The sequence below is a fragment of the Osmerus mordax genome, chromosome 5 (assembly GCF_038355195.1).
Source record: "Osmerus mordax isolate fOsmMor3 chromosome 5, fOsmMor3.pri, whole genome shotgun sequence".
Lineage (NCBI taxonomy): Eukaryota > Metazoa > Chordata > Actinopteri > Osmeriformes > Osmeridae > Osmerus > Osmerus mordax.
Genome location: NC_090054.1, coordinates 3,379,644 through 3,394,722, shown reverse-complemented (window position 1 = coordinate 3,394,722; position 15,079 = coordinate 3,379,644). Strand labels below are relative to the sequence as shown.

The following is a 15,079-nucleotide window of genomic DNA, read 5'->3' as shown; positions in this document are numbered from 1 at the left end:
TCTACCCCACCCCCCATCATCTCCCTGCCATCTCCAACACCCCCCCCCCAGCCTCCCCCCCAGCATCTCTTCCCTCCCCCACCCCCCCTCCATCCCCCCCTACCCTACCCAATCATCTCTTGCCCCATTGTCATCTCCATGCTGTGGTGATTAATATCATCCTAGCAGCACCAGGTGAGGCTAGCGTTCCAGCTCCTCTGCCATTACTCCTGTACCCCCCGGCCCCCCGCAGGACCCAGCCAGCCACTGTAAACGTCCGTAAACGAACACCGTAGCCGAGCAATAAGCGTCGCTTTATTGAAACAAATGTCCCTGTCTCAATCACCGCTAGCGGACTTGGCAGAATCCTCCGGAAATTCCGGAGCGCTGATGATCATCCGTTTCCCCCGTGGCTGAAGGTGCCAGCGCACCGGTCGCTACCTGGGGTGTGTTTACGTGGTTACGGCCTGTGGGCTGCGTGGTCAGCTGGGGGAACACCGTCTCTCTGGGCGCATTACTCACACTCTGACAGATGGAGTTTCAAGCTGCAGCTGGAGATTCTACGAGCTGTCTTGGGCATTCGGTTATTCAACTGGTTCAAGGGGAGTTGATAAGATGGGCCGAGGGTTTGCTTCAGCCTTGGGCTCGGTGTGTTATCACTACGCTACACCGAGCAGTTTGTCACGGCCAGACAGGTGTTTAGATGACCTGACCCGGGGCTCCAGACTCACTGTTTTTACCAGGAGCACTGTAGCCTCTAACTGAACATGTTGGGGGCAGAGGCAGAACATGTTGGGCTACATACCTTAAATTCACCTGCAACACAATTGTTCACATGATCCCCATTTTAAATATATTACTGACAATGTGCTGTTTTATTTTAGTTTGCAGTTGGGCTGTGCGATATGACCCAAATCCCCTATCGTGATATAGATCCTTTCATATTCCGATAACGATGCATATCATAATACGGCACATTTTCTTTAAATTCAATGAATACATAGTTTACATAAAATGACCATATGGAGAGGCCATTTTCTCATCAATATTATTACATACTCGACAGTTAAAAAGTACTTAATCATATCTCATTTTTAAGGCTCAAAATTGCGGCCATTTTAGTTTTCCATGTTTTCATTTCTGTACAAAATGCTTGCTAATTGCACAGTAGTGTGTGCCTGCTGTGAGCTGATCCAGTGACCGGTCCACCGTTCTATCCAACGTTACACAACCAATTAAACTTCTTCTTCAGATTCTTAACTTGAATGCAGATTTTAGATTGGTTAATATTAGCCGTCAATCACTCCCTTTGCGTGACACACGAGTGTAGATGACGTGACACACACAGGTGAGTCATCACTCCCGGACCCTCCCCCCTCCACACACGTTAGACAACTCTGGCAGACTCGCTCCCTATTTGTATTTTTTTTACATGAAAAACATTGTTGGGTCGCAAAATGCAGTCAATATCCCTGTGACCAGATGCTTAGATGACCACCTAGTCCCTGCTTAGACTGGTGGGCGTTCTGGAACCGCTTGAGAGGAAACGAAGCCTGGGTCTGTGGACGCTGGTTTACCTCAGACTTCACATTGTATATCCATTAGACCTGCAGATAGACCCCAGCCCCCCCTCCCTCCCCCAGCCCCCCCTCCCTCCCCAACCCCCCTCCCCCCCGGCTCTCACTCTCTCCTGGATGGTAATGTGACCAAGTGTGAGTGTCTCAGGCCCTAAAATAAGCCTGTACGCTCACGGAACAACCTAACAAATAGAACCCGGAATATTCCAGCATGTTCCGGGGCCCCCTTGGGACCCTGCTGGATTGACTGCTCTTCTCACCGCGCTGATACAATGCTCTCCGCTCCGGCGGAATAAAAGCTTTTTCTAGGGCAATATTTACATCAGGAAGACAGGAGGAGGAGGAGGAAGAGGGGCAGGAGGAAGAGGGGGGAGAGGGAGAGGGAGAGGGGGAGGAAGAGGGAGAGGAGGAAGATGAGGAGGAGTGGGTGGAAGGTGAGGAGGAAGAGGAGGGGGAGGAAGATGAGGAGGAAGAGGTGGAGGAGGAAGAGGTGGAGGAGGAAGAGGGGGAGGAGGGAGAGGGGGAGGAGGAAGATGAGGGGGAGGGGGAGGGAGAGGGGGAGGAGGGAGAGGGGGAGGAAGAACAGGAGGTGGATGAAGAGCCCCCTCTCCTCCGCCTCCTTGCTCTGCTTCTGTCGGAAGTGAAATTGGCTAACTCCTTCTGCTTCATCAGTTTTGCCCGGAGACCGTGGTATTGAGGATGGGAGCAAAGGGAGGGAGCTGCTGGCAGATAACTTGCCGCAACGTAAATGCAGTCTTAATTGAATCAATTGTTCAGTTCACTGAGTCCTGATTTGCAGGGTGAATCGGTGTCTGAGGAATCTGCATTCCTACTTGTCTGATTCCTTCTGCAGAGAAGCCTCAATAGAAGGGGATTGTAACGGCCCTTTCAGGTCGGCTAAGTTACTCTGCTTCCTCCACGAGGCCTAACCAGAGCTGGGGAGGGGAGATGGGAGAGGAGGGGAGGAGGGCCTGTGTAGAGGGCTATGAGAGGCAGCTCTGTGTATCTGATGTGGTTTAGAGGCCCAGAGGGAGAGAGCGATACTGCACAGAGATGGAGCCTGTATTTACCCCTCCTGCCAGATTAACCTCTGCCTCTAATGGGGTGATTTGACCAGGCAGAGTGCTGGCCTCATGGGTGGGGGAGGGGGGGAGGAGCGGGACAGAGTATGGGAGATGGGAGGAGGAGAGAGGAGAGGAGAGGGGAGGATATGGAAAACAGGAGTACATGCAGTTTGCATTAATTTCACTTTATAACTGTATGAGGGGAGAGGGGAGGGGAGGGGAGGGGGAGGGGGGGGGGGGGGGAGTGAGCAGCTGTGGTGCTTCAGGGATGCAGAGGTAGGGGAGCTAAGTGCAGGTAGTGCTGAGGCCTTGAGGGCTAGCTGAGGGCCGCATCTCAAGAGCTTTCTACATGCTCAGCTGGTGTTTGCCTGCTTCAGTTTCTCTCCTCCACGCTCCTCTCCTCTCCTCCTGTCCTCTCCTCTCTGCTGTCCTCTCCTTCCTTCTCTTCTGCTTCCCTCTGTTCTCCGCTCCTCTCCTCTTCTTTCCTCTCCTGTCCTCCTGTACACATGGTGTTGGTGTTCTGTGATTTCCCCACATTTTCTGTGGACCGAGCATGTACCGTGCAATCTAAGGGCCCCTGACCAGCCCCTCATGTTAATATTGCAGTAAACCCATTGCTTCTTCACATCTGACACTGTGTGTCGTTGTGTGTATCTGATATGACCTGTCTCACACTAAGCAAAGTGGAGCAGGTATTCATGTGGACTAGTGCCAGCTAGTTGCGTTCGTTTATTCGGAAATTCTCATTTATAATCTGACTTTTTCTCTGTTGTCTCTCTCCCTCCTTCCCTCACTCCCTCACACTGTCTCTCCTCCTCCTTCCCTCACTCCCTCACACTGTCTCTCCTCCCCCTTCTCTCTCTCTCCCCCCCTCCCTCTCTCTCCCCCCTCCTCCCCTTTCTCTCTCTCTCCCCCTCCCCCTCTCCCCCCTCCTCCCCCTTCTCTCTCTCTCCCCCCTCCCTCTCTCTCCTCCCCCTTCTCTCTCTCTCCCCCCCTCCCCCTCTCCCCCCCTCCTCCCCCTTCTCTCTCTCTCCCCCCTCCCTCTCTCTCCTCCCCCTTCTCTCTCCTCCCCCTTCTCTCTCTCTCTCTCCCCCCTCCCTCTCTCTCCTCCCCCTTCTCTCTCTCTCCTCCCTCCCTCCCTCTCCCCCCCCTCTCTCTCCAGCTCTCTACTCCATCATCCTGCTCTGCGTCTTCCTGTGGATCCCCTTTGTGTACTTCTACTACGAGGAGAAGGAGGACAACAACGTCAACACGTGCTCGGTAAGACGCACACACGCTCTCACACACACACACTCCTGACCTTATCTAGAGGACCTTCTCATCCTGTAGTGAGGCTTCAGCCCTGGTCTGTATGGTATGCAGTAGCAACACAAGCTCTTCCGGTGTTAGCAGTTAGCCTCGCGCTCTTGGTCCTCGGAGGTCTGCGCAGAGGAGACGTGAAGCACAGGGCCTTTTGGACCCGTCCAACAGCAGGTCCCCAAACCCCACACACAGACAGGAAGTGATGCGGCCCGCTCCAGGAAGTCAGATCTTGCTCAGTTGACAGCAGAAAGCTTTGTGGGCAACTGCTGAAGTCCTCAATCTCTCTCCTGTGAAGCAGGGAGTGATGTAGAGGTTACACACCACGGAGTAGCTCTTCTTCGCTGTGTTGGCTCAGAGCTGACAGAAGCACTTTCACTCCGACGCTCTCTTAACTGCTTCTAAAGCTGTCCTGGAAAAGGGGGAGGAGGAAGAAGGGGAGGAGGAGGAGGAAGATGGGGAGGAGGGGGAGGACTGGCAGATGGAGGAGTAGATCTGGACGCTCAAAGACTGCCGTCTCTTTTTCTCACTCTGTTTTGTTCCTCACTTAATGGAATGTGGGACTAGCAAGTGCACACGACAGACACACACACACACACACCTTCACAGAAGCCTAACTCGGACTCACTCCCCTCCCACTCACCCCCATCCTTCCATCCCTCTCTTCCTCCATCCATCCCTCCCTCCATCCCTCATCCATCCATCCCTCCCTCCATCCCTCATCCTTCCATCCCTCCCTCCATTCCTCCCTCCCTCAAAAAAAGAAAGAAAGATTCCTCGAGGGTCATGATTTACGTGTTAATCTCCTTTTCCTCCTCTCCCCAGCAAGTGAAGAATGCTCTGAAGTACACCGTGGGCTTCGTCATCGTGTGTGTGGCGCTGCTGCTGATTGGGTGAGTCGGAGAGGGGTACTGTGATGGGTGGGGAGGAGGGGGAAGTCATCCGTCTTCGTTCTAATGAGAGACGGGAGACGGTTTCTCACAGACGTCATCTCTGCCCGGCAACTTCTGAGGCAGCTCCTCTCTGCTTCTTATTGATTGGTCTGTGAGTCTGAGTAATATAGAGATATATACATATGTGTTCCTGGATAGGACAGCTCCTGATTGGTTGTGTGAGGATGTGGATGTACAGCATATTTTGTTGACCCGTAAGAGCCCAGCCCCCAGCACCAGCCCTCCTCAGCCTCTCCCAGATGAAGCCATCCTGAGAAGCCCCCTGTGAAGGTCCAGAGCTGTCGCTCTCCTTCCCTCCTCGCTTGTCCCATTTAACCTGCGGGTCACTCTGCACAGCCACAACAGCATCAGCCCAGCAGCAACACAATGGCTGTCTCCCCAGCTCGCACATTCGCGCTCAGGTCACATCATTTAAGGTGCTTTCAACCATTAAATGTCGCACGGAGAAAATACCTGGGTGGGGAGGGGGAAGGGGGGGGGGGGGTTACAACGGAAGACTTTGTAGATGTTGAGAAGTTAGAGCACTTTGTGTAGACAGAAGCAATTTGGTCGTTTTACCTTTAGAACACACTGTGTGTGTGTGTGTGTGGGGGGGAGGGGGAGGGGGAGAAGAGATACATTCTGCAACATGATGACTTCCCCCTAACCCTCCCCTCTTGTCGACAGGGCTGTAGGTGGACAGGGCTGTAGGTGGACAGGGCTGTAGGTGGACAGGGCTGTAGATGGACAGGGCTGTAGGTGGACAGGGCTGTAGGTGGACAGGGCTGTAGGTGGACAGGGCTGTAGGTGGACAGGGCTGTAGGTGGACAGGGCTATAGGTCGACAGGGCTGTAGGTGGACAGGGCTGTAGGTGGACAGGGCTGTAGATGGACAGGGCTGTAGATGGACAGGGCTGTAGGTGGACAGGGCTGTAGGTGGACAGGGCTGTAGGTGGACAGGGCTGTAGGTGGACAGGGTCTTGGCTTAGCTTCATGAATTCATCAGGATGAATTTGAATGCAGTGGAGCAGTGTTGCGGTCCGGGGTTTGTTGACCACTAACGAGGCCAGGAGGGAGAGTCGGAGAAGGTCAAACTAGCGACAGGAACCTCCCAGGTAGAGAGGGTTTGCAGGCGGATGGAAACATTTTTTTGTTGCTCTGTCCTATCGTCATAATGATGCTATATTTTAGTTTAGATGATGACATTGTTGCACTGCGTCTGGTACATACAGAGCATTCTTGGGCTTTAACACTGTTCTCTTCTGGTCCTTGGTTACCTGCCAGTAGCGGAGATAGCATGGGTGCGGGTGCCCTCGGGCCCCGTGTCAATTAGGGGCCCCTCATTGCGGCGATCGTGTGTCACTTGTCAAGAACAGGGGCCCTCGCCAAGTGACATTGCAGATTAGTAGCTGAAAGAAGCTAATTCCTGCATGAACTAATTTGGTAAAAATCCATCTCTTCTTATCAAACATAAGTCATTTGACTCATGGTTACAATGGTAAATCGTGTGTTCACATCGTACTTCTCATCATCTGATTGAGCGCACTTGGCCTGTTCAGCACCATCGCTGTCCATCAGCTGTCGCTGTCTGTGGTGTTGTAACATTCTTTGCCTACTTGACAGGCAAACTGTTTTCTTTGTTCGTCAATACAAACTTGGCAAAAGTTTGGTCGCTTTTCTTTGTGTTTTATTTGACATATAGGCTTACTTGGCTCAACAAGTGACACATAACATATGCATTCATCAGATATTTTTGCATTTTTTTAAATGTTTTAATTTTAAAATGACTTGGTAACAGAGGGCCCTGTGATGAAGCTACGCCCCCACTGTACTGAGAGTCTAGCTCCACCCCCACTGTACTGAGAGTCTAGCTCCACCTCCACAGTACTGAGAGTCTAGCTCCACCTCCACTGTACTGAGAGTCTAGCTCCACCTCCACTGTACAGAGAGTCTAGCTCCACCTCCACTGTACTGAGAGTCTAGCTCCACCTCCACTGTACAGAGAGTCTAGCTCCACCTCCACAGTACTGAGAGTCTAGCTCCACCTCCACTGTACTGAGAGTCTAGCTCCACCCCCACTGTACTGAGAGTCTAGCTCCACCTCCACTGTACTGAGAGTCTAGCTCCACCTCCACTGTACTGAGAGTCTAGCTCCGCCCCTGTTACCTCCTGTCTTGTATATCAGGCATGCAAACTCCTCACCTTTAGGTGAAACCAAATGGGTAACCTACGTGATTCGTGCAGATCCGATGAGAAAAAAAAACAAACATTGGGGGGGGGTGTGTGTCGTGGCCGTGGGGTGTCATGGCCGTGGGGTGGGGTGTCGTGGCCGTGGGGTGTCGTGGCCGTGGGGTGTCGTGGCCGTGGCCAACACATCATTTTACCTGTTGCTTCGCAACTTTACAACTGACTCCCGGAACCAGTCGTCACTCCTAATGTCTAAACCTCACAGCCAATCAGAGGCAGAGTGGGGAGAGGTTTTTTCAAACTCTTCAACACTGAGCAGTCTGTCGACCAACTGAACTGAACTGAGTTGAACACTGCCGAACTTCAGAACGAAATGCCCGTCGGAAAGCAAGCTTAAGGTTTTCTCTCAAAGTGCACCAGATCTATGCGTTTAACTTTAACATTTAATACATGTCCTTCCAGCGCAGCATGCCCCCGGACCCCCTAGAGGGTCGGGGGTTCGCCGTATCCTTCTCACCTTTTTGACCCCTGACCTGTTTTCATGCCTGGTATATACTCTACTATATACACCATGTGGTATATAGTATGGTAACATGGGTTCTACATTATCACAGCACTCATACTCCAGGCTCAACACACATCCTTACACTAAAGGATGCTCCTTCCTGTCTTCGTGCCTTCCTTCCTGTCTTCCTGCCTTCCTTCCTGTCTTCCTGCCTTCCTTCATTCTTTCATTCAAACTTGTAAGTTCACTGGTTGATTTCCTGTCTCTCGTCCTGTAGGGCGTTTGTTCCACTGGAGGCTCCCACCAGCCAGAACTCCACCCAGTGGGAGAAGGTCCAGTACCTGTTTGAAGAACTGGGGAGCAGCCGTACGTACTCTCACACACACACACACACACACACACACACACACACACACACACACACACGCTCTCACACGCACACGCGCTCTCACACACACACACACACACACACACACACACACACACACACACACACACACACACACACACACACAGAGAGAGAGAGCTGCTTCTCTCCTGTCTCTCTGCTGCCTCTCTCCTGTCTCTCACATGCCTCTCTCCTGTCTCTCTCCTGCCTCTCTCCCTATCTCTCTCCTGCCTCTCTCTTGTCACTCCTGTCTCTCTCCTCCTGTCTATCTCTCCCGCCTCTCTCCTGTCTCTCTCCTGTCTGTCTATTCTGCCTGTCTCTCCTGTCTCTCTCTGTCCTGTCTCTCTCTCTCCTGTCTCTCTCTGTCCTGTCTCTCTCTGTCCTGTCTCTCTGTCCTGTCTCTCTCTGGGCTCTCTTCCATCTCCCCTTCCCTTCTCTGTCCATGTCCCTCCCTCCTTTCCCTGTCTCTCCCCTCTGTCTCTCTTCGATTACACCCTCTGCAGTGCTGCTTATGTTCCTCACTGTACACCTTCTGACACTCTCTCCAACACACACACACACACACACACTCTCCAAACCGCTCAGCCTGGAAGACAGAACGACCCCCAAATCCACTGTAATCCAATGATAGCCTTGAGTAACTTTGTGACTGTGTGTGACAGAGCCAATGTCCTAGGAGGGGTCTTAGCGTGTGTGCGAGTGTGCGTGTGTGTATGTATGTGTGTGTGTGTATGTGTGCGCGTGGGGGCTTGCAGGCTACTGTACAGCAGCCATTTGAATTAAAGACAAGCTCTCCACAGTTTTGCAGGAGTGACCATGGCAGTTAGAGAGCACTTGGCTGGCAGCAGCTCATCTGGTCCAGGAACACAGACCATATCCACACACCCCATAAGGGGTAGACACACACACACATACCTACACATACACACATAGACACACAGTCACACACGCTCACCCAGACTACCCAGATCAACTAATCAGGTCAAAGAGGCCGGGGAGACTTCTGAGGTTGTGGCAACTGACACTCTTGTCCTTCATGCACCTCCAAGTCCCCGCACACACACATACACCACACACACACACGCAAACACACACATACACACACACGCACACACAAACACACACTAACACACTCAAACACACACATGCACATGCATACACGCACATACACAAACACACGCACACAAACACACTCAAACATCCAAGTCTAGAATCTAAGACTTAGATGACATATGCCCACACACACAGACATATCACACACACCAAGCCTTAGAGCAGACACACACACACATACACACAAAGCTTAGGGGAGAGACTGGCTGATGCTCTCTGAAATGATAAATGTTCTCCCCCCCCCAGCGAAAGTAACTGGGGAGTCACATCCACTGAGCCCTGTCATGGCGTCAGAGGCCTGTTTGAGAGGCATCAAGCCCAAAGCTCTCCTCCTGATCTGGAGGGGGGAGGGGGGGGGGGGGGGGGGGGGGCTGACTGGCAGCTACGGAGACGGCAGCAAAGAGGAAGAACGTCTTGAATTAATTACAGAGTGGGGGCTGAGGGGGGAGGCCTGGCGGGGAATTCACTTGGACACAGGATGGAGAGAGAGGAAAGAGGGGGAGTAGAGGCTTGAGCAGGGAGGGATAGAGAGAGAGAGAGAGAGAGAGAGAGAGAGAGAGATAGAGAGAGAGAGAGAGAGAGAGAGAGAGAGAGGATGAGAGAGAGAGAGAGAGAGACGGGGGGAGGGAGAGAGAGATAGAGGGGGGGACAGAGGGGGAAAGGGACAGGGAGGAGAGATTGCATGAATCCTCTTTGATATGCCATTTCATGTCAGGATGAACTCACCTGTGATTGGATAATTGGGCTTTGGTGTCAGGTACATGGCAACACATTTCTGTTGCCGTGGATACCTCTGTGAGCAGAGACACATCAACAGACCTGGGTCTGCACTTATCCACCCCCTCATCTCCTCATCCACCCCCTCATCTCCTCATCCACCCCTCATCTCCTCATCCACCCTTCATCTCCTCATCCATCCCCTCATCTCCTCATCCACCCCCTCATCTCCTCATCCACCCCTTCATCTCCTCATCCACCCCCTCATCTCCTCATCCACCCCCTCATCTCCTCATCCACCCCCTCATCTCCTCATCCACCCCCTCACCTCCTCATCCACCCCTTCATCTCCTCTTCCACCCACTCATCCATGCATTCATCTCCTCCACTCCCCCTTCCTCCTCCTCCTCCTCCTCCTCCCCTCCTCTCTGCAGGGCGGAGGCAGTCAGCTTGAGGCCTCTGTGCTCACTGAATGGTAAAGATCCAGAACTAGAGGGAGAGACAGAGGGGAGGACTGGGAGAGGGAGGGATAGAGGGAGGCTGTGTGTGTGAGAGAAAGACCCCTCTTTACAGTGGCTTTGCTTGTTTCCACCGGACCAACAAAGCCGGCATGATGCCTCCCTGTGTGGGATGTTAGAGAGCATGGTGGCGTCCTGGAACCAGAGGCCTGACATCAGCGTCCAGAGTGTTGATTCAGCTCTGTGACTACCTGCTGCTGGCTTAATGCCACGACAACGACCCCCCATCCCATGTTCATACCTTTTATACAGAACTGTGTGGCAGCACAAAGGAGCCACGTCCTGCCTGGGTTAAAGGGTCTAGTGACAGAAAGTGTGTGGTGTGTGTGTGTGTGTGTGTGTGTGTGTGTGTGTGTGTGTGAGTGTGTGAGTGTGTGAGTGTGTGAGTGTGTGAGTGTGTGAGTGTGTGAGAGAGAGAGAGAGAGAGAGAGAGAGAGAGAGACACCGAGAAGAGAGAGACACAGACACGAGAGAGAGAGACACAGAGAGACACAGACACGAGAGAGAGAGACACAGAGAGACACAGACACGAGAGAGAGAGACACAGAGAGACACAGACACGAGAGAGAGAGACACAGAGAGACACAGACACGAGAGAGAGAGACACAGAGAGACACAGACACGAGAGAGAGAGACACAGAGAGACACAGACACGAGAGAGAGAGACACAGAGAGACACAGACACGAGAGAGAGAGACACAGAGAGACACAGACACGAGAGAGAGAGACACAGAGAGACACAGACACGAGAGAGAGAGACATAGAGACACAGACACGAGAGAGAGACATAGAGACACAGACACGAGAGAGAGACATGGTCATCAGAGTGTGTGTGAGTGACAGTGGGAACGAGTGTGTTGTGTACCTGCCGGTCCACCTGCCTGAGGGTCCCTATGCTGGGGGAGATAAGGGACTTCTCAGCCTCCCCCCTCCTCCCCAGCAGATAGCAAGTCATCTTCCTCCTGCCTAATCCCCAGAAAATGTCCTCAAGAGCCCCAGCAGAGCGGTTCCATACACCCGTCCGTCTCTGTCAGGAGTTCCTGAACCCCCCAACAGCACCTCTCAGGCACAGCACGCTGGTCTCCTGTCAGGGAGTTCCTGAACACAGCGCCTCTCAGGCACAGCACGCTGGTCTCTGTCAGGAGTTCCCTGAACACAGCGCCTCTCAGGCACAGCACGCTGTCTCTGTCAGGAGTTCCTGAACACAGCGCCTCTCCAGCACAGCACGCTGGTCTCTGTCAGGAGTTCCTGAACACAGCGCCTCTCAGGCACAGCAAGCTGGTCTCTGTCAGGAGTTCCCTGAACACAGCGCCTCTCAGGCACAGCACGCTGGTCTCTGTCAGGCGTTCCTGAACACAGCACGCTGGTCTCTGTCAGGAGTTCCTGAACACAGCGCCTCTCAGGCACAGCAAGCTGGTCTCTGGTCAGGAGTTCCTGAACACAGGCGCCTCTCAGGCACAGCACGCTGGTCTCTGTCAGGCGTTCCTGAACACAGCACGCTGGTCTCTGTCAGGAGTTCCTGAACACAGCGCCTCTCAGGCACAGCAAGCTGGGTCTCGGTCAGGAGTTTCCTGAACACAGCGCCTCTCAGGCACAGCAAGCTGGTCTCTGTCAGGAGTTCCTGACACAGCGCCTCTCAGGCACAGCAAGCTGGTCTCTGTCAGGAGTTCCTGAACACAGCGCCTCTCAGGCACAGCAAGCTGGTCCTCTGTCAGGAGTTCCTGAACACAGCGCCTTTCAGGCACAGCACGCTGGTCTCTGTCAGGCGTTCCTGAACACAGCGCCTTTCAGGCACAGCACGCTGGTCTCTGTCAGGCGTTCCTGACACAGCGCCTCTCAGGCACAGCACGCTGGTCTCTGTCAGGAGTTCCTGAACACAGCGCCTTTCAGGCACAGCACGCTGGTCTCTGTCAGGAGTTCCTGAACACAGCGCCTCTCAGGCACAGCACGCTGGTCTCTGTCAGGAGGTTCCTGAACACAGCGCCTCTCAGGCACAGCACGCTGGTCTCTGTCAGGCGTTCCCTGAACACAGCGTCTCTCAGGTGTTGTTTCCTCTCCCACACACAGCCACACCACAAAGCCGCACGCCTCACAATGGGGTGAGTCCCATTCACATGCAATGCTGCTTCCTCAGAGCTTGTGCGTGTGTGTGTGTGCTGTGTGTGCTGGTGTGTGAACAAGGGCAGATCAGCCAAGCAGGCAGGTCTGCACTGGACTGAAAAAACGGCCTGGGACTTTTGAAACGCAGACCGGCCCCCGGGCCATGTATTATGTAAGGGATAATGCCCGACGAGGTGTCCAATATCACCTGATAATGGACGATGCGGAGGCGTGAACCGTCCGACGCGCACCTCGAAGGGCATTATCCCGCCTATACCATGGTCACTTGCCCAAATTTTTTTTTTACAAACATTAATTTATGTTTTCATGCGTTTTGCAAAAATATCTCAAGTTTTTGGACGTTAGCCAACTCTGCCAACTGATATTTTATAGTCCGCTCAGCTCATAGAACCAACACCGGCTATCCTTTGGCTGAGCTATTAGCCCGAAAGCTAACGTTACGCTAGCAAGATTCAAAGGCAATAACATTGTGTACGGTTGACAAACAGTAAATATAATTTCACTGTATTTTTTACAAGAAGATTTGCTAGCTAACCAGCATGTCACTGTCCAAAATCAATATCAAGATTTTCACGAACAAAGTATTGAGTATATACTAGTTTTAGGCTACAGTACGGGCCGCAGCATGTGGAGCGAGTTGAATAGCAAATGGATGTGAGATGACCGCATCAAAGTTGACATATTCTACAAACAGTAATTATAATTTGACAGTATGTTTAACACAAAACTAGCCAGCTATCGAGCCATGTCATTGTCCCCAAATCAAGATTTAGAGCGAGAGAGAGAGAGAGAGAGAAGACAGAAGAAAATAATCCCCATGGCAAGTTTGACCGGCCGTTCGGGAAATCTCCCGACTCTCCCGACGGCCGGTCCGACCCTGCGAGCAGGTGTATGGTTTCTGCTCCTCGTCTCCGGGGAGAGTTCTACTGACGGTGCCGGCGCCTGCTCGTCTCCGTGTCGTCAGTCACAGGGGGCGCTCGTTTGCGCGACCCTGTTCACGAAACGGGAGAGGTTCTGAAAGCGGGGAACACAGCGTCAAAGGAAAAAAATATAATTAAAGCCCTTCTGCTAGTGGGGGGGGGGGGGGGGGGGGGGGGGGTTGGGGAGGGTGCTCGGGGGGAGGGGTGCTCCCTGCTCCCAGTGACAGGTGTGTCCCCACAGCAGAGAGAGCCCATCTGTCTCTCCATCAATCCCTGTCTTCTGGCTGCCTGTCTGACAGCTGGCCTGACACCCACTGTCTCCTCCCCTGTTGGGCGCCCCCCCCCCCATCTCCTTCAATCAGAGGTGACACGCATCAAGACACCCCTAATCTCTTCTGGGAGGGCTGGTGCTGACCTGATTTATATACAGCTCTCTCACTTAGCTCTTCTCTCCGCCGTCTAAACCGGAGTTGGTTGCTGTTCTGTGGGCGATCCCGTGAGCTGGGAACAGGGCTGCGTTTGGAAGGTGAGAGTGGGTTTGAGCCGTGTGTGAGCGCTGGCGACAGGTGGGAGTCACGTGAAGGACTAGCTCTCGGCAGCGCCCCCTGGGGGGGGCGGGCGTCACCCAGACACCGTGCAGAAGCAGACATTCCACAAGCTACGCCAACTTCCCGTGTCAACTACACGCTCCTAATGGTTGTTCTTCTCCCTCTCTCCATCTGTCTCCATCCTTCTCTCCCCCCCCCTCTCTCTCTGTCTCTCTGTCTCTCTCCCCCTCTCTCTCTCTCTCCTTCTCTCTCTGTCTCTGTTTCTGTCTCTCTCTCTCTCTCCGTCTCTCTCCCCCCCTCTCTCTCTGTCTCTCTCTCCCCCCTCTCTTCTCTCTCCCCCTCTCTTTCTCCCCCCCCCTCTCTCTCTCTCTCTCTCTCTCTCTCTGTCTCTGTTTCTGTCTCTCTCTCCGTCTCTCTCTCTCTCCGTCTCTTTGTCTCTCTGTCTCTATCTCTCTGTCTCTGTTCCTGTCTCTCTCTCTCTCTCTCTCTCTCCCTCTCTCTCCAGATGGCCTGCCCGCTCTGTCTTCTCCATCAGCTGTCTGACCTTGATTGGCATGCTGGCTGTCATCACCCTACACGGTAAGTCATGTGACACGACCCTCTCCTGTCGCCGCTTCCTCCTGCTCAGACTCCGCCCCCAGGGATGCCGTATGCTGACGGGTCATTGGTTGATAGGGACGCCTTTCAACCCCCCCCCCCCCCCCCCCCCCCCCCCCCCCCCCGGGGCGCGGCCAGCTGGTAGGACCCTGTTGTGGTTACGGAGGTGTAACGGCCTGGTCTGTGCTGAGCGAGCGAGGCTCAGCTTGAATCTGCCGTCTGTTGTGGGGGTGGGTCGGGGGGATGGGGGCGGGGGGTATGGGGGCGAGGAACCGCTGTGTTCTCTCGGGGTCAAAAGGTCAGACCGCCCACGTTATTTTCCGGTCAACCTCATGGACGCCATCGCAACGTCAGCGGAGTTCTGTTTAATGCCGCTACAACCGTGACACCCCCCCCCATTCCATGTTCACACCTTTTCGACAGAACCGGTTGAAGAAGCAGTGTTCTGCCTTGGAACGGGCTGTGTTATACTCTTCTGTCTTTCCCTCTCTCTCTATCCCCCTATCTCTCTCTCTCTCTCTCTCTCTCTCTCTCTCTCCCCTTCTTATCTCCCCTTCTATCTCTCTCTATCCCCTCTCTCTTTTTTCTCTCTCTCTCTCCTATCTCTCTCTATCC

The 15,079-nt window shown here is 53.5% G+C and overlaps 1 protein-coding gene across 1 annotated transcript in view; it reads left to right on the top strand.

Moving 5' to 3' along the window:
* lmbrd1 (LMBR1 domain containing 1) overlaps window positions 1-15,079 on the top strand; it is a 71,132-nt gene that overhangs the window by 14,260 nt on the left and 41,793 nt on the right. Inside the window, 6 exon segments of the mRNA XM_067236473.1 lie at window positions 3,783-3,880; window positions 4,745-4,812; window positions 7,820-7,908; window positions 14,373-14,387; window positions 14,390-14,439; window positions 14,441-14,446. Coding sequence (XP_067092574.1) covers window positions 3,783-3,880; window positions 4,745-4,812; window positions 7,820-7,908; window positions 14,373-14,387; window positions 14,390-14,439; window positions 14,441-14,446 — 326 coding nt within the window.